Consider the following 20,070-nt stretch of genomic DNA (forward strand, 5'->3'; position numbering starts at 1 on the left):
ACAAAGAGATAAATTCTTAGTACAAATATGGCAGTTTGTTGAAGCTTCATTACAGAAAAATCAAGGATAAAATGAAACAACAATCTTACCTGCACTCCCTGTACTTGGTGGTCTCTGAGGACCTCCAGGTGATACATTTCGATGCAATGAGGTTTGAGGAGGGGTCAGCATGTTGGTGTCTGTCAGGGTGGAACTTGCTGCCAGTGCAGGCGATACAAGGGAACTCCCAGGATTATTGTAGGTTAAAGTATTAGGGCTGGAGACAGGAACAGTGACCGACATTGAGAAGTTCTGTGGAGGCAACCCAGGCTGAAAAGTAGAGGCGAAAAAGTGTTGTGAGCTAAATTTATAGAGCTACTCTTTCTTTCAAGTTTAGTCATGAATGCAAGGTTTTAGCTTTGTAAACAGAGTCTGAAACATTCACCTATCAAATACACACACCTTAAACAACATTTAAAGCAAAATGAAGTATTTGTTACTTAAAAACCACACACAGCACTCCCACAATTTGTTAGAAATGACCCAAAGACCTATAGTTAATTAAGTCAAGTTTATAACACTTGGTATACAATATAATATGGTATTTGTAAGTTATTGTGAAGAGACAATGCAAGGGTTTTTTTTTGCATCTACCTGCTGCTTTCAAAGAAATATTTGGGGATTTTGATTTTTCCACGAATGCAATAGCACCATTTGCTACATCAAGGATATATGTTTTTTAGAAAGGTTAAACATATACAGGCATGCCCCTGTATCGGTGAGAGTTCTGCTACGGAACTCTCCCCCCCCCCCCCCACGATTAAGTGAAGCCATGAATATGGGTGAACACCTTCTCCACACCCTCCAGAGCCAAGGGGACCTCTGTTCCCATTGCCTCTGGAGGGTACTCTGAGTCCAGCAGAGGCTGAGCCTGAATGTGAAAAATAGTCATATTCAGTTTCATACAGAAACCAAAAGTGACTTTTTTCCCCACTGTCCGGCTCAAAGGACCCTCCGGAGGCAAGGGGAGCAGAGCCCCCCTCGTCTCCACAGGGAGCATGCAGGGGGGTCCCAGGACCCAATCCACAGGTAAGCGAATCCATGGATATGAGATCTGCAGATAAGTGGGGCCCACTGTATATAAAGGTATTAAAAACAGGAAATGACAGTTATTTTCATTTTAAGAACTCCAAAGTAACTGATTCAGTAATTTATGCAGTTCCGTATAGTCATGCTAAAGGTTCTTCGAAAACCAGCAAATGTATGCTGCCACCATGGTATTAATTTGGGAAAACTATCCTCTAATACCCTTCAAGGAGAGAAAGAAGGCAGGGAATATTTATAGTGCACAAGTCTTTACAATTTCTCTGAACACTTGGAGGAAGGAATGTAACATGGGCTTTAAGTAAAATGAAGTATAAATTAGATCGAAAGGTTCAATAATAAAACAGTTCATTATAATTGGATGTGTAGTGTTAAATGAGAAAAAAACAGAATGAATTAGAATTTGGCCTGAAAAATGTTCCTTACCCTTCAACCTGTTTATTTTTGAATCATAATATGCCACTCCCCAGATTTTTAAATAAGTCTTTAAATTATAAAGAAACTCAGTAAACAACATTCAGTATAGGATGATAGAGTCCTAGGGAAACTTGCTTAACAGAAAATTCTTTCCCTGTACAAAGAAGTCTATCATATCGTCTCTTGCCAAAACTTATTTTCCATATCAATCCTAAACACATTTAACTTGGAAAAAAGCCAAACAATGGAACTTATTTCCCAGCAAGCATGCAAACTACCACAGCTTTCAACATTTAATAGAGCAAAGCATTTCTAGTTGACTTCATCCTACAGAACTAGAGACCTAAAGTAATATCTTGCAAGACCAACTACATCAGGCACAGGTGACCAGGGTAGAAATTGAAATTGGACACAGGCTGTATACTACTCTTAAGAAGACAATGAAAGATAATTGTGGCATTATTTATACAGCAAAACTAAACCACTTTTGAGCTAATTTCTCAGGGTTTATTACAATATAGTTTTGTGGTGCTGAGAACTCCATCAGGAGGATTCCAATCTCTCTCAAAAACCATCTCATTGGGCAACTCCAACAAGTACAGTCTGCTTAAATCCTGACAGTTAGAATAAGCAAGGGAAGTGCAATCCAGAATGTTGCCTGATGCTGCCTTGGGTTTGCTGCTACTGCTGCTGCACAAAAGATGACCTTTGCCTTGCTCCCTACATGGTTTCTTCAAGTGTGGAAGCACTGGCCATCCCATTTGAATTAAAGGGACCACATAAATGAAGGACAGCCTTCATGTGCACAGTCCCTGTAAATCAAACAGAAAGCCCCACACTTCCACATTTGAAAAAACTGTTCCAGGAGTAAAGTAAGGAGGTGGATGATCCACTTTCCACTCACTTTTAGCAGGAGGAAAGCAGACTGATGTGACTCATGTTCGTGGCAGGCTGGAAGGAGGTAACCCTGGCAGCCGACTTGGAATGAAGGGCTCCCTGAATGCACCACCAATGCAACCCACATCAACTAGTCTCATAGATGGGCCACTCCTGACAGCAAGAATACACATTACTTCAAATAAACCAAGTTTCTGCATTGAAGTATTCTAAAAAGTTACTAAAGCATTTGTGTTTTAGGAATCTTTTAGCAACAACTGGTATGATACAGGTAAAATGGAGATAGACTGAAGACAATGAAGAGAGACTGGAATCTATACAGGACATACATTATTCTACCCTGAAAACGTCTATGAGGCATCCTTGGCTTTCAAGCTGCTGCTGCATTGGCTTTTGCAATTCTCTGGGGACCCAGAACTTCTTGACCCTGTTTTTTTTTTACTAAAGTACGTTTTTTTCAGCAACCAACTTCATAAAAGTTCGTAAAAGAGGGTTTTCCCATTTTCTTCTACTTCATAGGCACATTGCCTATAAACAGCCTCACTCTCAGAGTTCACATAGTAGGCTTACTAGAACCATCCATTTCTGCCTCTTGAATGGAAGCTACTTCTTCGTAAGTATGGACGGCTATATTCATTTTATTGCAGCTTTCAATGTTAAGCATGTATTGAAAAATGTTCTCATGCATGTGATAAAAGCACAAGTCATACCACAGTACTCACTGCGATTTTATGATTCCGCATCATATTATCAAACTCTTCATTAATTTTTTTATATTTTTCTTCTGTATGTGGTGTAAGTACATATGAAGTGTCAGGGTCCGGGCTGTCGCACCCTCTGTTTTCCTTCTTGTTCAGAGCCTAAATAATGAAGTTAATAAAAAGAATCAACAAATAAAAAGTAAGCGGTAAGAAAAGTACTTACAGGGCCTCGCTTGAAAATAAAATCACTATCTTCATTTAGTTTGCTGAATCTGTCCTCCGATAGTGGACTGTGCTCAAAGTAATCGTCACCATCAGGGCTCTCACAACCATTAAGGCCTTTTTTTCTTAAAGTCTGAAATACAATTGGAAAATTCACACACAGACAATACTAACTTGCTGTAAATTTTTAAAAAATTGCAAACTTGCATTAACAGGATCCAAACTGATTCACACCCAGAGCCACTGAAACCATTTCCAAAATACCCACTATTTAGCATGTTTAAGATTTCCATTTCCCCCCTCTATTGCCCACAGCAATTTTCAAATTGATATTAAGAGCTGTACAGGAGCTTACTGATGAGTAATTTATACTAGAAGCAGATGCCATTGCTTATCTTTCATTATTAATCTCCTTCTGCAAGTAATAGCTACAAGAGAAGCTGTATTCCATGCCCCACCAGTTCTCTGGGTGAAGATCCCAGAAGACGGGAGGACAGAATAACTAGGATCCACTTATCGAGCCCTGGTTTCTGGTAGATTGTCTAATACCCACTGATTACTGGAACTCTTGCAAATAATGCTAAACAAGGTGGAACTTGCTCTAAATGTCTATTCCTGGCTCCTGATAACAAGATTAACTGATATAGAAAGGCTAGAGATTTTGGGTGCAGCACAAAAAAAAATGTTCGCCCCTGAATTTCCACCTTAATAATACATTTGGTCAACAACCGAAGTATCTGACCTTCTTGGAGTGCCCCTTCGCAAGGTGGGCTTTTACATGGCAGGTTTAGAAATGCCCCAAAGGAAGAACAAGTCTGTAACTGAGGCCTTAGAGAGGTAGACTCTCTTTTACACATTGTTTTGCACTGTGTTAGCAATCAAGTGTCCAGAGACCAGTACCTTCTCCCATTGTTAAGAACTAAAAAAGGTCTTCCTGAGAATGTTTGCCTACAATTTTGTTGACGGGGAATTCTGAACTCGTGACCCTTCCAGTTGCAAAATTTTTACACCTGAGTAACTTGAAGCGGGCTAATCTGTTGGTTAGCAACCTAGAGTTACCTTGCAAGTAAATTGTTGTGTTTTAACCTTTATCTTTATTTATTTTTTAACATATTTATATATTGGATTGTTTAGAGATCTTATTTGTTCATTTTTATGCCTAATAAAGGTTTGATTGATGATTGATGGTCTTCATGGTACAAGACTAGGCATAATTTCACTTTAAGAAAGCATGAGGCTCCAACTGCACATTACATTGGGCTGTGTTCACTCAGTCATTTAACATGCACACACAGCGCAAGTCTGGGCAGAATGGGGAACATGCAGCAAGGGATTATTTAACCTCCTCCTCTCCAAATTCTTAGATTAAAAAACCACGTTTACAAAGTTCTTAGACCAATGACAGGGAAAGGATGAAACAGCATGCCTACCTGTCTCTCCCACCCTGCAAGAAGAAAGGCAATTAGACCAGAGCAACTGAAGGGGAAAGGTAAGCAAACTCTCCCAATTTGTTCTTACTCCAGTGCAATGACTACAATACATTACTACTGTAGTTTTCAAACACTCCAGGAGTTTGGAAACTGCAGTTAAGTCCTTGCAGGGGAGGGGAAGGAGGCAGTGGGAGTAGAGGGAAGGCAGTGACACGATCCCCAGGAACGCGTCACTAAGGGGGGCTGCAGAGGCTGGGATGCACTCACCAGTCCCTGCAGCAGCCTTCCCAGGGTGCAGGGAGCCCTGCACAAGTCTGCAGGGCTCCCGCTTGTCAGAAGTGAAAGTGGAGTGATTGTGCCCCGCCTTCGCAAAACCAGAAGTGGAGTGCAATCACTTCATTTTCACTTTTAGAAGCCTGGGGAGCCCTGCAGACACTCGCACAAGGCTCCCTGTATCCCAGGACAGCTGCTGCAGGGACTGGTGAGTGCATCCGAGTCCCTGCAGCCCCATTATTGACACAATCCTGGGGATCGCATCACTGCCTTTCCCCCTGCCCCCACCCCTTAATTTCCATAAATTACATACTAATCACAGCAATTGAAAAAATGGACAGCTAAATAACATACCATTAAAGCCTAGGAAATTTAAACAAAATCTTTGCCTTTGAAAATAAAACAGGCATGAAGCAAGACTCTTGGGGGGGGGAATTTTCATCATTAGGGTACCACAATCCAAGACTCTCTTTTACAGTCATCACCCATTGTAGTTTCACACACCCGCTGGCAGACTACAGGAACTGCAGAAAAGGGGAACAGACCTCACAAGACCACAGACAGTCCACACCATCTTACAGTACAAACCAACATGACCAAGATTCTTCAGGGCAAGTCTGAAAGCCACTCTTCTAAACTGTACTTAAACTGATTGCAAAGAAAACAGCAGGGTTTAAATACTTCGTGTATGGGATAGTACATTCTGCTTCCAAATTGTTTTCTTTTGCCATTCTATGAATTTGGAACACTTATCAAATGGTTTTCTAGTTTGAAAATATATGAGCTTACTTTAATATGTATTATTCATTTTTATTGTATTTTGGGTTTTAATGCTGCAAGTTGCTTGGGGCACTTTCAAAACAGAAATGTGGGATATTTATGTATAATGAAAAAGAACCCTGCATTTTCAAAAAGCAGAGCATTTAATCTCAACCCATGCTAAAAATGAAGGTCAGAAATTGTGTCAAGGCTACACAGAAAGAAGAGCTTTAATCAAACTCTGCATGATTACCATGGAGGAGTTGAACATAAGTTTTTCAAGCAAACTAGCACAGATTTGTTCCACAGGACTTCAATTTCTTAGCAATTGTGTTTCCACTAACACCATCTCCGATCTTTATCTCGGAAATTTTTAAATAAAAAAACTGATACCAAATATGCAAGTGACAATTAGAATTCAAACACTACTATTCTGCTATATATTTGCTTCTACTAGGCCAGTGTTCCTTCCAAAGTGCAATGGAACAAGACCGATCAAATTTGGAGACAGCTATAATCCACCCCCCAGAAAAAAATTGTTAGCATTATTACAGCACATTTAAACAACATTTGGCTTAAATCTCTCTCCTTGCAGCATTGAAAGATTCTCAGCATTTCTTGTGCACAATAAATTTGTGGAAAGCTCACAAGCCATCATTAAGATACAATTCCTTCTTGGGTTACTTGGCATAGCTTTGTGTTTCCCTCACTCAGTGCCTGGAACTCTCAATAAATCACCACATAGAAGGGGAAACAGGTGTACTTTTTGCCAGCACCTGTCACAGCACTTATCGCTACTGTCTGACCAATCAGGTGGGTATTTATACGGACGTGACCATACATGGCCCTGCTGTCCTGTGCTCTGAAAGCTGCTAACCCTCTCAAACCTTCAACAAGTCTAGTCTGCCAGTCCTTTACACTGTGGTATCAGCAGAGAAAATGTTAACACTACAGTCTGAATTACATTTAACCTTTATAAATTATTGAATGCTATAAATAGATTCAGAAAGGTTGTAGCACTCACAGTAGCACGCACACATTTTGCCCAACATGACTTGAAATTTTACACTTGCATATCTAAAATTTTAGATTTGCATAACTAGACTAAAGATGACATTAACATTTGTATACAGGTAGAAAAAATAGGTTTTACTCCTAACTGTTCCAAAAGAAACAGGCATGCTCCAAAACAGGTATAATTGGGGGGGGGGCTCTAGGATCATGGTTGAGTGCCAAAGCTACGTCTCATTAAGAAATCTGCATAGAAAAGAGATAGAGAATGAGTTCATTCCACCAATCTGAAGTTTAACAAAAAAAAATGACACTTGCTCTTTGTAATAGTTATTTTTATCCTGTTAAGAATGGAATTAACCCTGCCTTGACTCAGGAGGAAGGAAAAAGTTTCATTATCTCCTACTTCAGATGCTGGAAACTTTCACTCCTAATCAAGTTCCTGTCATTGTCAGGCAACTTAAAACTACAGTTTCCCATGTCTGATAAATAAGCTAGAGTTTGTGTAGATACCTAAATGTTTGGCCTCCTAATCTTGCAGTGTCCCTTTGCGGACCTAACTCTGATAAGAACACCATTTACTTTATCATTATCAAGTACCGTAACAGTAAATTGTAACTCCTGCGGGGAAGCAGAAAAGGAATGCTGTAATCTGTACATACACCAAGGCAGACTCTGTGGGAGACAGGCCAGGCTATGTTCTCTCTCAAGCAACCATGTCGGAGATAACCACTCTGGCGCAAAAGGAGAGGGAGAGTGTGTATGTGGAGTGCCAATTCTTGCGAATCTACCTATATGCATGTGGAAAATATTCCATAATCTTCCACATCTTCACTCTTCATGACTTCTACTTTGTACTTTGATGTGTTTTCCTCTCCAACTTTAAACTATTTTGCAGGTACTTTAAGCTTTTGGAGGTCATAGAAACAAGAATAGTAAACAAAGTGCAAGGCCAATTTCAATAAAAACAAGGCATGCCTCTCTATCCATACTTCTGTTATCCCCTCCACTCCCCATGACCTGAGTGCCATAGATTTTGGCCATCCTTGGCAGCCTGCAAAAATCTGATCTAAAGAACCCTGCTCTTCTTCACTGGAGTGGGAAGGAGCTTTGTACCAGAAATTAGGTGGAAACCCAAGCGATTTAGAAGATGCACTGCCAAGTACTTCTGATGTCCAATACAAACCCACATCCTTCTGCAAGCTCAGGAAAGGGACTCAGACACTCCAAAATAGGCCAACTTCACACTGCTTTCAGACTGAGTCTGAAGTCCAACACAAGGCCAGAGAGGAGCCACCCTATCCTTCCCACAGGTCACTTGATGAGCAGGTTTATGGACCTCTGCATGCATTCAAACCAGATTCCCAGTTCTTACAGTATCTGCCTCACTTTCATACAGTAGACAAGACACTTTTGCTCAGTTATAAACTGAAAAGTCACCCTCTGAGTAGAGCCACTGCTGACAGCTTCTGGAAGCAGCTGCGTGTGCTGACAGGTCTGCAGATCACAGGAAATGGCACTGCAGAGAGCAGAGTGCCTGAACAACAAATCATGAATATCCTTTGACCAACTCAACTTTATTAATTGTCTTGCTTTTAGCAAGTTGTCACACTACTGTGCACTTTTTAATAGCTTTTTGCCATTATATATTTGCGTCAGTTTGTTTTGTACATGTTTTCTTTTTCATTCTTTTCCTTTCTGTATGCAAAAAATAATAAAAAAGGTTACCAAACTACTGCATTACAAAGGATAACTAGAACAGCGTTTTCCTGAGCTCAAAATTTGTCAACAGGTTGCGTACACTCCACTGTCATGCCATGTTGTGTTCAATGCCACTACATTCAATAATTCAGACATGCTTTTTAAAAACTATTTTGATTAGCATTTCATACATCCCACTGATTTATGTTCTAGCATTATCAAGCTTATTTTTATATGAAATATCTGTATTTCATATAGATACTGAATGTCTTTAAATGTCTCCTGGTCTTTAATACAGACAAGGAGAAAATCTTTTGCACCTACAAACTGTGAGTGAGCCAATCAATCTGGCAACTACAGTACATAGCTGGTTTTTTAATCTTGACTGAAATGTCAGAGTCACACCCATACACACCACCACTGCTGTATGATTACATGGAGCCATTTAAGAAGCAGTCCTTAGAGGTAAGCACCTGTGAAATCTGCACATCTACAGGCTAAAACATTTCTAGGGCTTTTGGAGCTTTCTCTTCTTCTTTGGCACTGCCTCACTCCTAGCCTAAATGCCTCCAGTATTGTCAAGGAACTCTTGATATAAGTTTCTACAGCAAAGATATCAAACTCATTTTATACAGAAGGCTACATAGTATTCATGATGCTTGCAGGGCTGGAAGTGATGTCACTAATCAGGTCATGACCAGAAAGCAGAACTTTTTTTCTCACTTGTTACCTCCTTAGCTACATATGACAGAGGAGAAAATACACAAATATTTGTCATATTTTCAAGATACAGGAAAGCCCAATTATCACGCAGGCTGCCTTTCAGCAGTGACACCTCAACCCAGCTCAGCAGCCAAGAGCAGCTAGTGGTGGTGCTAAGAGAGCCCAAGGGTCTGATAAAGAGCTCCTGTGAGCAGCATCCGACCCATGGGCCTTAGTTTGTTACCCCTGATCTATAGTAAGAAAGGAAGGTGTATGAGGGGACTGCAAGAATGTCACCTGAACAACTGATACAAGCAAGTACAACTCTTTTCTCCTTTATGGCCTCCATGCAGCTTCACAAATGAGGGATGAGGGAAAAATCAATTAAGATACTCTACAACAGCACTCTTGACTCTCCTCCGCTTATGACATCCAAGTCTATAGCATGAAGCTTGACAAATGTCAAGGGCAAACAACAAGCCAACAGCGTACAAGCATCTTGCACAAAGATTTTCCTCTCTCAATGCCCCAGGGGACTCCAGGGCTCTGGTAGCAAGAGCACTGATCTGCACTGGACACCAATTTGCATTTGTTACAGCACTGCCAAGTGCAGAAGCATTCCATCTGGCTGAAGTCTGAGAAGAGGCTCCGAGCCACTTGTTCCTTCCATCAAAACAAATGAAAAGGGTCTTGTCTTTTCTGCACTCAAGAGGTCTGAAGCAAATAAAAAATCTAGGGCTGTGCAGATATCTGGCAAGCATATGACACATTACCATCCAATGACACAGGAAGAGAAGCCAGAAGGACAAGTGTCCCAACATGAAACACAAGCCACTAGGTTAGTATTTTGGAGACATGGGTCAAAATGCTTGTTCAGTCATTAAGTTCATTTGGTGACAAAGTGACATGCTTGACCAACAGTGCTAGCACAAAGGAGGCAATACTGATTTACCTACAATTCGAACCTCAGTCCAGTCATGTTTAAAATTAAATACAAGGAATCCTTCGAATGTGTACTAAGGTATTTTGGCATTGTTCCATGGGGATTTCTACTTCCTAACAGCTGCACAAAAGTCACTGTGATGAGTACACAAAAACAAGCTCATGGGGGAGGAGAAGGGTAGCCAACTTGCTACATTATTTTGCAATTCCTGATGTCATGCAGCAATTTGGCTGGATTTGCAAAAAAAACCAGATATCAACACCAGCAAGAATAAACTTCAATTTAATCTAGCTTTCGTTGATCAGATTATGCATGTTTTCTTTTTAGTTTAGAGTTGGAGCTCTGAAAGATTAATCTCCAAATCAAAGTATTATTTTCTGGATAAGATGAAGTTCTATCTAGAGCAGTGATTTTCAAAGTGGGCGCTAGCGCCCCCCCAGGGGGCATTGGAAAGATCCAAGGGGGCGTTGAAAGTAAAATGGGCGTTAGGGGGGCGATGGGGACAAAGTGGGCGATAGGGGGTCAGTGACAGGTCAGGCCAGGTGAAAAACGCTGGCCGCCACCAAAAAAGGGGTTCCAGGCGGCCAGTGTTTGAATTTGGCGCGCTTTGTCCTTGCGCGCCTCTGATTTGTTTTTCTCTGCCTGGAGTCAATGAGCGGGAGAAGGAGGCTCCTCCCCCCCTCACCGCTCAGAGCGCTCCAGACTTCTGAGGCAACAGCCTCTTGAGTGCTCTTCCCCTGCGCCGCTTTGCCGCCTGCCTCCCTGCTTGTGTGGCCACAGCCTCAACACTGGTCATGGTGCCTGCCTGCTGCCTGTGTGGCCACAGCTGCTTGCCTGTGCCATGTGCCTGCCATCGCCACCACAGCCTCTGCAGCGGCGTTGTGCTGCCTGCCTGCCTGCCTGCCTGGGACCAACACAGCTCAGCAGCAGCCTTCTCCATTGATATCCAGGTAAAAGAGGAGAAGGAAGTATAAGTGTGCAATCCTGAGGCTGTCTACTCAGAAGTAAGTTCCATTATATTCAATGGGACTTACTCCCAAGAAAGTGTCTTAAGGATTGCAGCCTCAATACATTACTTTAAAAACATTACTCATCCTACTTGTGTCTACTCATAAGTAAGGTCCATTACTCAGTTGGGCTCGCCCCCAGTCCAGCAATCTCCCCCTCCCAACCCCCCCTGAACCTGCAGCCTCTATCTCCCAGTCTGAGCCCCATCCCAGTTGTGTCTACTCAGAAGTAAGCCCCCTGAAATGAAGTGGCTTGGATTGCAGCCTAACTAGTCTTGCCCCCCCCACCCCTCTGGACCTGCCTGCACTGCCCCAAAGAAAATCCCATCATGCATGCACCCCCTCGCCCCAAGATAAAAAATATATGCAATATATTTATACATATTTATTTATAAATTTATACATATACAAGATGGTTGATGCTGGATGCAAAAAGGTTGGTTGCGAAGTTTGCTGCAAGTAGTGGTGTGTGATTTGCACAAGTGTTTCTTGACTTGGCCTGCTGGAGACTTCTGCAGACTCTGCAGAGAAGGTTGGTTGCAAAGTTTGCTGCAAATAGTGAGTGCGTGCTTTGCAAAGAATTTGCATATTCTTGTTCCAGAATAAAATATGGCTCCAACACAGCAAACAAAAAAGAAGTGTAGGCAATACAGTGTGGAATATCTGAAATATGGATTTGTACCAGCACCAAATAACGAGCAGCAACCAATGTGCCTACTGTGTGAGGGAGTTTTTTCAAATGAAGCCATGAAACCTTCCAGGCTCCTACAACATTTGAAGAAAATGCACTCTGATAAAGCAGACAAAAACTTAGCATATTTTCAGTCACTTCGGGAACAATTACAGAAAAGGAAAAATATTGTAAATATGTTTGCTAGCACTTCACAGCAATCCAGTGATGGTTTGCGTGCATCATACAACATCTCATTGCTAATTGCTAGATCTGGTAAGCCTCATACAATTGGGGAACAGCTTATTCTGCCAGCAGTCAGTGAGGTTCTGCGCACAGTTCTACACAAGTCACCCAAACAAATTATTAAAGCTATTCCTCTCAGTGATAACTCTGTTCAAAGAAGAGTGGATGAAATGGCTGAAAATATTGAAGACACATTGTGCAACATGCTTAGAACAATAGAATTTGGTTTACAATTAGATGAGTCCATTCTTCCAGGCAATCAATCTTTGCTTCTTGCTTATGTTCGTTTTGTCAAAGATGAAAGTTTGGTTCAAGAGCTGTTATTTGCAAGACAACTAGAAACAGATACAAAAGGGGAGTCAGTATTTCGTGTTGTTGAGACTTTTTTCAAGGAGAAAGATATCCCGCTTACCAACATTCTTGCTTGTGCAACAGATGGGGCACCTGCGATGACAGGTCGTCACCGTGGCTTCATCAGTTTCTTGAAAAAAGCTGTACCTGCTGTGTTTACGGTCCACTGTGTAATTCACAGGCAACATTTGGTCGCAAAAAACCTAAGCAGTCGACTTCACGAATCATTAAACACTATTATCAAAGCGATAAATAAAATTAAGGCACATGCTCTCAATTCTCAATTGTTTCGACAGCTCTGCATTGAGAACGATGAAGGTTTTGAACATTTGTTGTTGCACACAGAAGTTAGATGGCTGTCAAAGGGAAACTGCCTGAGATGTTTCTATTCTGTTTTTGGAACAGTTGTTGAATTCTTCCAAGACTCCAATCCTGTTCTCTCTGATGAATTAAGAAACATCAAGCATGATACCGCCTACTTGTCTGATGTATTCACAAAGTTTAATGAAGTTAATCTGCAACTGCAAGGAAATGAGATTAGCCTTATCAAAGTCAAATCTGTTCTCTCCACGTTTCACTCAAAGTTACAGTTGTTCAGACGTAACATAGCCCGTCGTGAGCTCTTTCAGTTTCCGAGCCTCTCTGAATTGGAGAAGGAGAAGAGCATACCAGACGATAACCTACAAGTGTATTGTGCACACCTGGATGAGTTGCACAGAGACATGTCTGATAGATTTCAGGATCTTTTTTTGCTTCAGATACCAGACTGGGTGATAAATCCATTCCTAGATATCGGCAATGATGAAACAGGAACGGTAGAGAAAGAACTTATTTCACTCCAAAATGACATTGAGCTCAGGCCAAAGTTCAAACAGTCATATCAAGACTTTTGGTTACAAAAGAAAATTTTTTGACAGATACCCTGCACTGTGGAACAAAGTTAAGATGTACTTCATTGCTTTCCCTACATCATATTTAGTGGAGCGAGGCTTCAGTGCAGTCGCCTACCTACTTTCCAAGCAAAGAAACAGACTGAACATTATTGAACGTGGGGATCTAAGACTTTTCCTTAGTTCCTTCCATCTAGATGTTGATAAGCTGATATCCCTACACCAAATACATCCATCCCATTAAACTTGTGAAGACAACGTAGTTGCAGAAGAGATGCAAATTTAGCTTTTTAAAAATGTTATTAAAAATGTTAAATGTTATATATTTAACTTTAAATACTGTTTACTAGATTTATTTGTCAAATACATACGCTTTTTTTTATAGTGTTGTATTACTTGTTTTGAATTTGCAGTAGACTATTAAGCAAAGAGGTGGGGGGCGCTAGGAATTTTTCCTGGGCCTCAAGGGGGCGTTAGCCCGAAAAAGTTTGGGAACCACTGATCTAGAGTATAGCTCAACTGAACAACATGCAAGTGTAACTGTGAAATGCCAACCTTTAGTTTTTACTACAGCAAATTTGGTATTCTGCAGCATTCCAATCAAACATTTAACAAGCATGAATAGAAGAAACAGAAGTCCAATACACAACTGAGGAAGTGAACTTTTGACAACTGTAATCTCCTCCTTGCTCAATCTTAGCCCCCTCACCTCCATCCAACATTCTGCTGCTTAGGCAACCGATCTCATTCATTATACAGATCAAGTCACATCCCTCCTGAAATCCCTTCCTGTCCACTGCAAGACTCAGGAAAAAACAATCAGTGCATCCTGCATCAAAAAAACACTCCTGCATCTCTCTCAGTACTTGTATCCCACGATGCTACTGCCTGTGAGTGTCCCTAAATGGAACCTACCACTTCATCTGTGCCAAGGTCTCCTGCTCCCTTGCTTACCCTTGTGCCTGGAACCCCCTTTCTGAAATACCTTCAGGACGCTCCCTCACTCACACACTTCAAATGCACCTTTCCCAGAAAGTCTTTAGCACTACATCTTAGTCCCTGTTACCTACTCCAACCAAGCTTAAGTACATGAAATTAAGAATTGAATAGGCTTGCCCTATTTGCCCCGCGTCCATCCCCTTCTGTTGACCCCTGATGACCATTTCTAGAGTCGAAGTAGCTTGAGACAGGAACCTGCCTTTTTAGCTCCATATGAAGTGCCATGTATATTAAGGTTTCTATAACACCATCACCACAACATCCAGCAAAGGGCTAGCTGTCGCTCATTGTCCTGCCAGCTATCCAGACAGTAAGGCAAGTAATTCATAAAACGGGCTGGCAGAAACTGATCATGCAACTAGCTTCAACTCGGTACACTCAATCAGTTCATGCTCAGCCTGAGAACATGTCAGAGTCTTCCAGTTTTGTTCTGTTTTAAAGGGGGGAGTGGTACAACAGCACCTATAACCAGTTATTGATGATCCGTTCAGAAAAGGGTCTGAAAGTATACAATGCACTTTGGTTTAATTTATCATTTTTAAACATTTCTCACTTTTATTAGGGAAAAACTTCAAAGCAAGTAATGAAACCAAAAAGTAGCAGACATGCTTATACTTGTATTTAAAAAGCTGCAGGTTCCTCCTTTCAATGCCTAAGGAGAGGTGGCCAGCAGTGGAAAACCCACTATTCTATATTCACTCAGGAACTTCAATTCAACTTCTACCCTGCCCATATCAAATAACCAGTTCCCAGTTCTTTTGTCACCCTCCCCTAGCATTATTTGTGCACCAAGGGAAAAGATGGAACAGTTGAAATATATGGTTCTTTCACCATTATGTACACAGAATTTCCATATCATATTTTAGGTAGTTCACATTCCTCAAGAAGTGTTCATTGTGTAACCATTTATTATTTCAATTCATATCCTGCTGTCTCTCATAGGCTTTCATGGGCTCAAGAGCAGCAGACAGTACTTCCTACATGTTAGTAGCCCTGCCCCCAAAGGATTCACAATCTTAAAGAAAAAAATTTAAATGAAGGTTATTCAGACTCTCAGCACTAATTTACTGTCTAGAACAGTGGTTCCCAAACTGTATCCCAGCAGTTTATTTGATAATATGTGTTTCTGCAAACTCACATTCATTCATTAGACTTCAGTACATGCCTAAACAAATTTTACAGGTACATCCTAAAAAACTGTAAAAGTTACTGACCACCATTGGTGCATAAAGGGGAAAAAACCTTGTTCAAATATAAGCAGATTCACATGTTCAATATTAATCTACATCAAATCACCACAATGCTCAGTTTTGCATGTTGAAAATTTATTCCATATTTCTACCAGATCATACTGATGGCTTTCCTTCCAATACTGGAAAAGTCTGGTTGTATAGAAACCTAGGAGCTACAAATGCAGTTTCCAAGATTACCTAGGGACCCAATGTTCATTTAAAAAAAAAAAATCAAAAAACCCTCACAGACCTCTAAGTGCATTTACAGTAGCTCTTTGGAACTTGGCCCAAGAAAATTCAACTGCTGGTTTCAGTATCAGAAGGCTAGCTACTACTGCTTTTAACTCCAGAGAACCAGCTTCTTTCAAGGCCAAGGAAGAAAACCCCATATCTTCAATTTTTCTGGGACCACACAAACTTATCACATACAATTTATTCCAATAAGCACTTTTCAGAAGCAAATTGTCCCAAGTTGTTACAATTTTCCACCATTCTGCTTATAGCAATTCTCCATCTGTCAAATTGTAGGTAATTCAAAGTGACACTAACTGTCCAAGAAATGTTTCTAGATGCACCAGCTCTCACAAAAATCACCAGTGATCTAGGCCATTAAAATCACTCCTGAACTATGCTAAAAAAGCAGTTTACTTGAAGTCATCTGGGCATACCTGCTCCCCCCAACACATTTTAGTCACACACCCAGTTTTAATACTACGTGAACTACGAGTTAGTTAGCAATTGCAGTCCAAGGGGGACAAGTGTACATGCACACTCATGGAATCCCCAAAAGATGCTCCACAATTCCTTAGCAGCTGAGGGCCACCGAAAGCCTATCTCACCCATTTGCTTAGAACAGAGGACTCCAAACTGCAAGCTGCTGTGTCCCAAAAAAGCCTTCCCATGCTCAGCAGCACTTACCATTCTGGCAACATAATTCTTTCAAACTGATCTGGGCACAGGGGTGTAGAATGGTAAGCGCTGCTCATTGGGGGGGGGGCTTTTTCCAAACCCCAGGTCTAGCCCACAAGCCAGGGTTTGGAGAGCCCTGGCTTAGAACAAGGCCTGGCACATGCTAGTATGGCTCTTTCAGAAGAGGTAAATCATCACCTGTGTGATTGTGCACATGCCCAAGTAGTGACGATACTCTTCAGAGAAGAATACATAAAGGACCCTAAAGAAAGATGGTCTGCAACTGTTATTCAAGTTCACAAACCGGAACCTGTGCATCTCACTATGGCACAAAAATACACATTTGCACAAACTCAGTGCCTTATGAATGTCAACTGTCATGATAAAGAGGCAGCTGTTTGGTTAAAATGTCTCCAGCCTCTGAGCCTGGAAGAGACCAAAAGATCCTTAAAGTTTTGATTTTATGCAACAGTTGCAAGAAAATACATTAAACTGGTGGTTCCCAAACTGTGAGCCATGGCTCCCTGGGGGAGCTGCAGAAACCAGCCAGAGGAGTTGCGGAATTCTCACAAAAAAACTGCCACCCTATACAACGTGTAAGACTGTAGCCCTAATGGGACCCACGGCCAATGGCCCAGTAGGTAAAGTGAGCTGCCAGTCGAAAAAGTTGGGGAACCACTGCAAAATCATCATGCTTCAAGTCAAGTCCCTCTCTAACCTTTAGCTTCAGAAGAGACTGCATATTCACTACACAAGGTTGTAGCTTTCAGAGAAGATCACAGCTCTATCTTTCCTATCATAAGAGTTCAATAGTTCTCCCCTAGCAGAACAGCATGCAGGTTCATGATGAGCCACCTTCTAAACGAGTAGCTATCCCAATAAAGGAATGCAGAGAGCATTCTTAAAGGATGTAGCACCCAACTGGGACCAGTCCCAAACTTGCAAAACAACAAATCAACCAGCTCCCTGAATTGTGTGGCCTCGTGCAGCCTGTTAATCTTTGTCCTACATAATGAGACTCTAATTTACAGCATGTGACAACAGCAGATCAGTCAAAAATATGAATCCTGCAGCTTGTTGGGTGGCCACTCTGTAAATGCTGAGGAGACTGCTCTTCAAAAAGGGTGGTTCTCACTTTCCTTTTGGTTTGACAGCTAAAGATTACTACAGACACCATACATGTTTTAAAGAACCATTTCAGTCAATCAACTACATGAAAATTAATATTGCTGCCAGGCTCTTGTTTCACTTGCTTTATCACCTGTATTCCTAGACCAGCATCCCTGCTGCAGGTCTCTGAAGTTTAATGCCTTTCCCCCAGATATGTGGGGGGAAATCTGGTTTTCAGAGACCTGGTACACACAATCTGGTACACACAAAAAATCTGGTTTCCAGAGGTATACCTGCTTCTTTATGCTACATGCCCTGCATGTGAAAGTTAGCTCTGTATTCCCATGCTATTCGTTCAGAAAACAAGTTTCCATGTTATTGCAGGCTTTACTAACAAAGAAGATGCTATTTTAGCAACTGGTCTGATTTCCCAAAAAGAAAATACAGTAAATACACTGTGATAGTTAGGCTATCACCACACCATGAGAAGCCAAGCATGTCCCACTACAAATATTTAATATAGATGTTAGTTCTGCAATTAACTTTTGAATATAAATTTTATCACAAGTAAATTGCTGTTATTTGCACATCTATGAATAAAGTGCAACTTGACACAGATTACAGCATGATAGCATTACACTCTATCAACTACTGCACAAATCAAAGATTAAAAAGTGTAATTTATTAATGAAAAATAGAAATGGATAAAAAATTTCAAATTAAAATAAAACTAGTTTCAAAACAGATATGTTGACCTTTAGGATGGTATAGAAGTGATCAATAATTTCATAATGTCCCTGGTATGGGAGCCTCTATGTCCTGGGCAAAAAAATGCACATCATCAGGTTATAACAATAGTAATTTTAAGTCAGCTTTGTTGCAGGCAAAGCACTCAAGACATCCCACATGCCATTAAAATGTGTGCAACTTATTTCTTTGTGCACCTGCTCTCAAAATGCTAGTTCAAGGAGCTCCTTTACCCTGTCTTCAAAATCAGGCACAGGGAAGGGATTTCCACTCCTGTAAAACCAGTTGCTTAGCCAACTAAGGCATGCCATATTCAAGTTGCTTGCATCTCACTTAGGGCCCACTGGGATGGAATGTAATCAAGCACCAAGTGTACAAACGAGGAGTAACAAACTGAGGGTGCAAAATAGATTCTGGATTCTGGAAAGATGTCAAATACATATATGGAAGTCTCCAATTCTTCACTTTTCCTGCAAGCAGTGCTACAACAATAACGGTATGGAACAGGAGCAGGGAACTGGAACTGTATGCCCAGGAACCATCTTGTTGAAAAAATGGTAAGTAAATAAACACTACATAAAAAAAGAACTGTAATCACCTCTTGGATAGCTTATAATCACCACCACTTAAGTGACCCCCATTTAGGGAGGCCTTTACTTGGTGCACATACTATCATTTTTCAGTTTGTAATGATTCCATGTTGCAGCTTTCTGCTGCACTTTGAATAATTTCATTATTGTTTAATATTGGAAGCCTCCTAGAGCACTCTTTCAGAATAGAAAGGTGGGATAAAATTCCACAAGTAGTAGGTACTGGAAAGAAAATTTTGGAATCCTAAAGAGCAGTCAGTGATCTTCAACCTTTTTTTGTGTGTCATAATCTCAACCAATAAATGAGATTGGGGACCCACTGCTAATCCTGCCCCTCTCCCAGGACCCAATCTGCCCATTTTGATAAGGCAGTACCATTACTGGATTAGATCCAAGCCCTCCCTTGCACAGGCTTGAAAGGTTGCCACAATCCCCCAAGTTAGGTTTCATGACCACCACTGGGGTCACTACACATAGGTTGAAGAACGCTGCTACTAGGAAGCAGGAAACAGTTTATGAACACCCAAATCTAGATGGTACTTAACCTGCAAGAATCTTGTTAAATACAAATCTAAATATCTTTGCAATTTCTACATTTCACAATGTAGAACAACTTTTCTTCTTTAGAGACATGATAAATGTTCTCCTTCCCATGTGTGCAAATAGTAGCCATTCAGAATAACACAAGTCAGATGAGAAGGTGGGTCACATTTTAGATAGCTGTCTGAACCATGTCAGTTTAAATTAATGAGGGGGCTGCACAAAAATGGAGTTATTTAAACTTACCTGTGAATCCCCCTTCTTTGTGATTCCAGGGTGGCTTGGTCTACCCATCTGAATAGCCTGAGGCCTCACACGCAAGGATGTGAGGCGAGAAGCATGGGGCGAGAGACCACTTATGAAGCAGTAATGGATTGATGGCTAAAGGAGGCAGCCCTCTACATATACATAGTTTCTTTCACAGGTCCTGGTCATGTTGTTGCTGCCAGCTTGGGATAGTTTCAGTTCCAATTACATGATGATTCGAATATGGGGAGGGATTCCAATACTTGTTTATGTCTGAGGAGTCCCTCCTCTCCAACAGTGGCATCATTAGGAAGTGTGGGCACACTGGGTTATGTGCACAAGGAGGATGACACCACTACTTGCCAAAATTTTTTAATATTGTTATTTTAGAATA

The 20,070-nt window shown here is 41.1% G+C and overlaps 1 protein-coding gene across 7 annotated transcripts in view; it reads right to left on the reverse strand.

Annotated features, from left to right (window-relative positions):
• Positions 1 to 20,070, reverse strand: part of MEF2A (myocyte enhancer factor 2A) — a 99,638-nt gene that overhangs the window by 27,556 nt on the left and 52,012 nt on the right. For 3 of the 7 annotated variants that reach the window (XM_066636284.1, XM_066636282.1, XM_066636280.1), the window contains exons 4-5: positions 3,120 to 3,257; positions 90 to 309 (exon numbers count right to left, since the gene is read on the reverse strand). In XM_066636284.1, coding sequence (XP_066492381.1) covers positions 90 to 309; positions 3,120 to 3,257 — 358 coding nt within the window. Of the gene's footprint in view, positions 1 to 89; positions 310 to 3,119; positions 3,258 to 3,321; positions 3,454 to 20,070 lie in introns of all 7 variants that reach the window. The other 4 variants (XM_066636285.1, XM_066636283.1, XM_066636281.1 and 1 more) reach the window with 2 other exon arrangements.

The sequence above is a fragment of the Tiliqua scincoides genome, chromosome 8 (genome assembly GCF_035046505.1).
Source record: "Tiliqua scincoides isolate rTilSci1 chromosome 8, rTilSci1.hap2, whole genome shotgun sequence".
Classification (NCBI taxonomy): Eukaryota; Metazoa; Chordata; class Lepidosauria; order Squamata; family Scincidae; genus Tiliqua; species Tiliqua scincoides.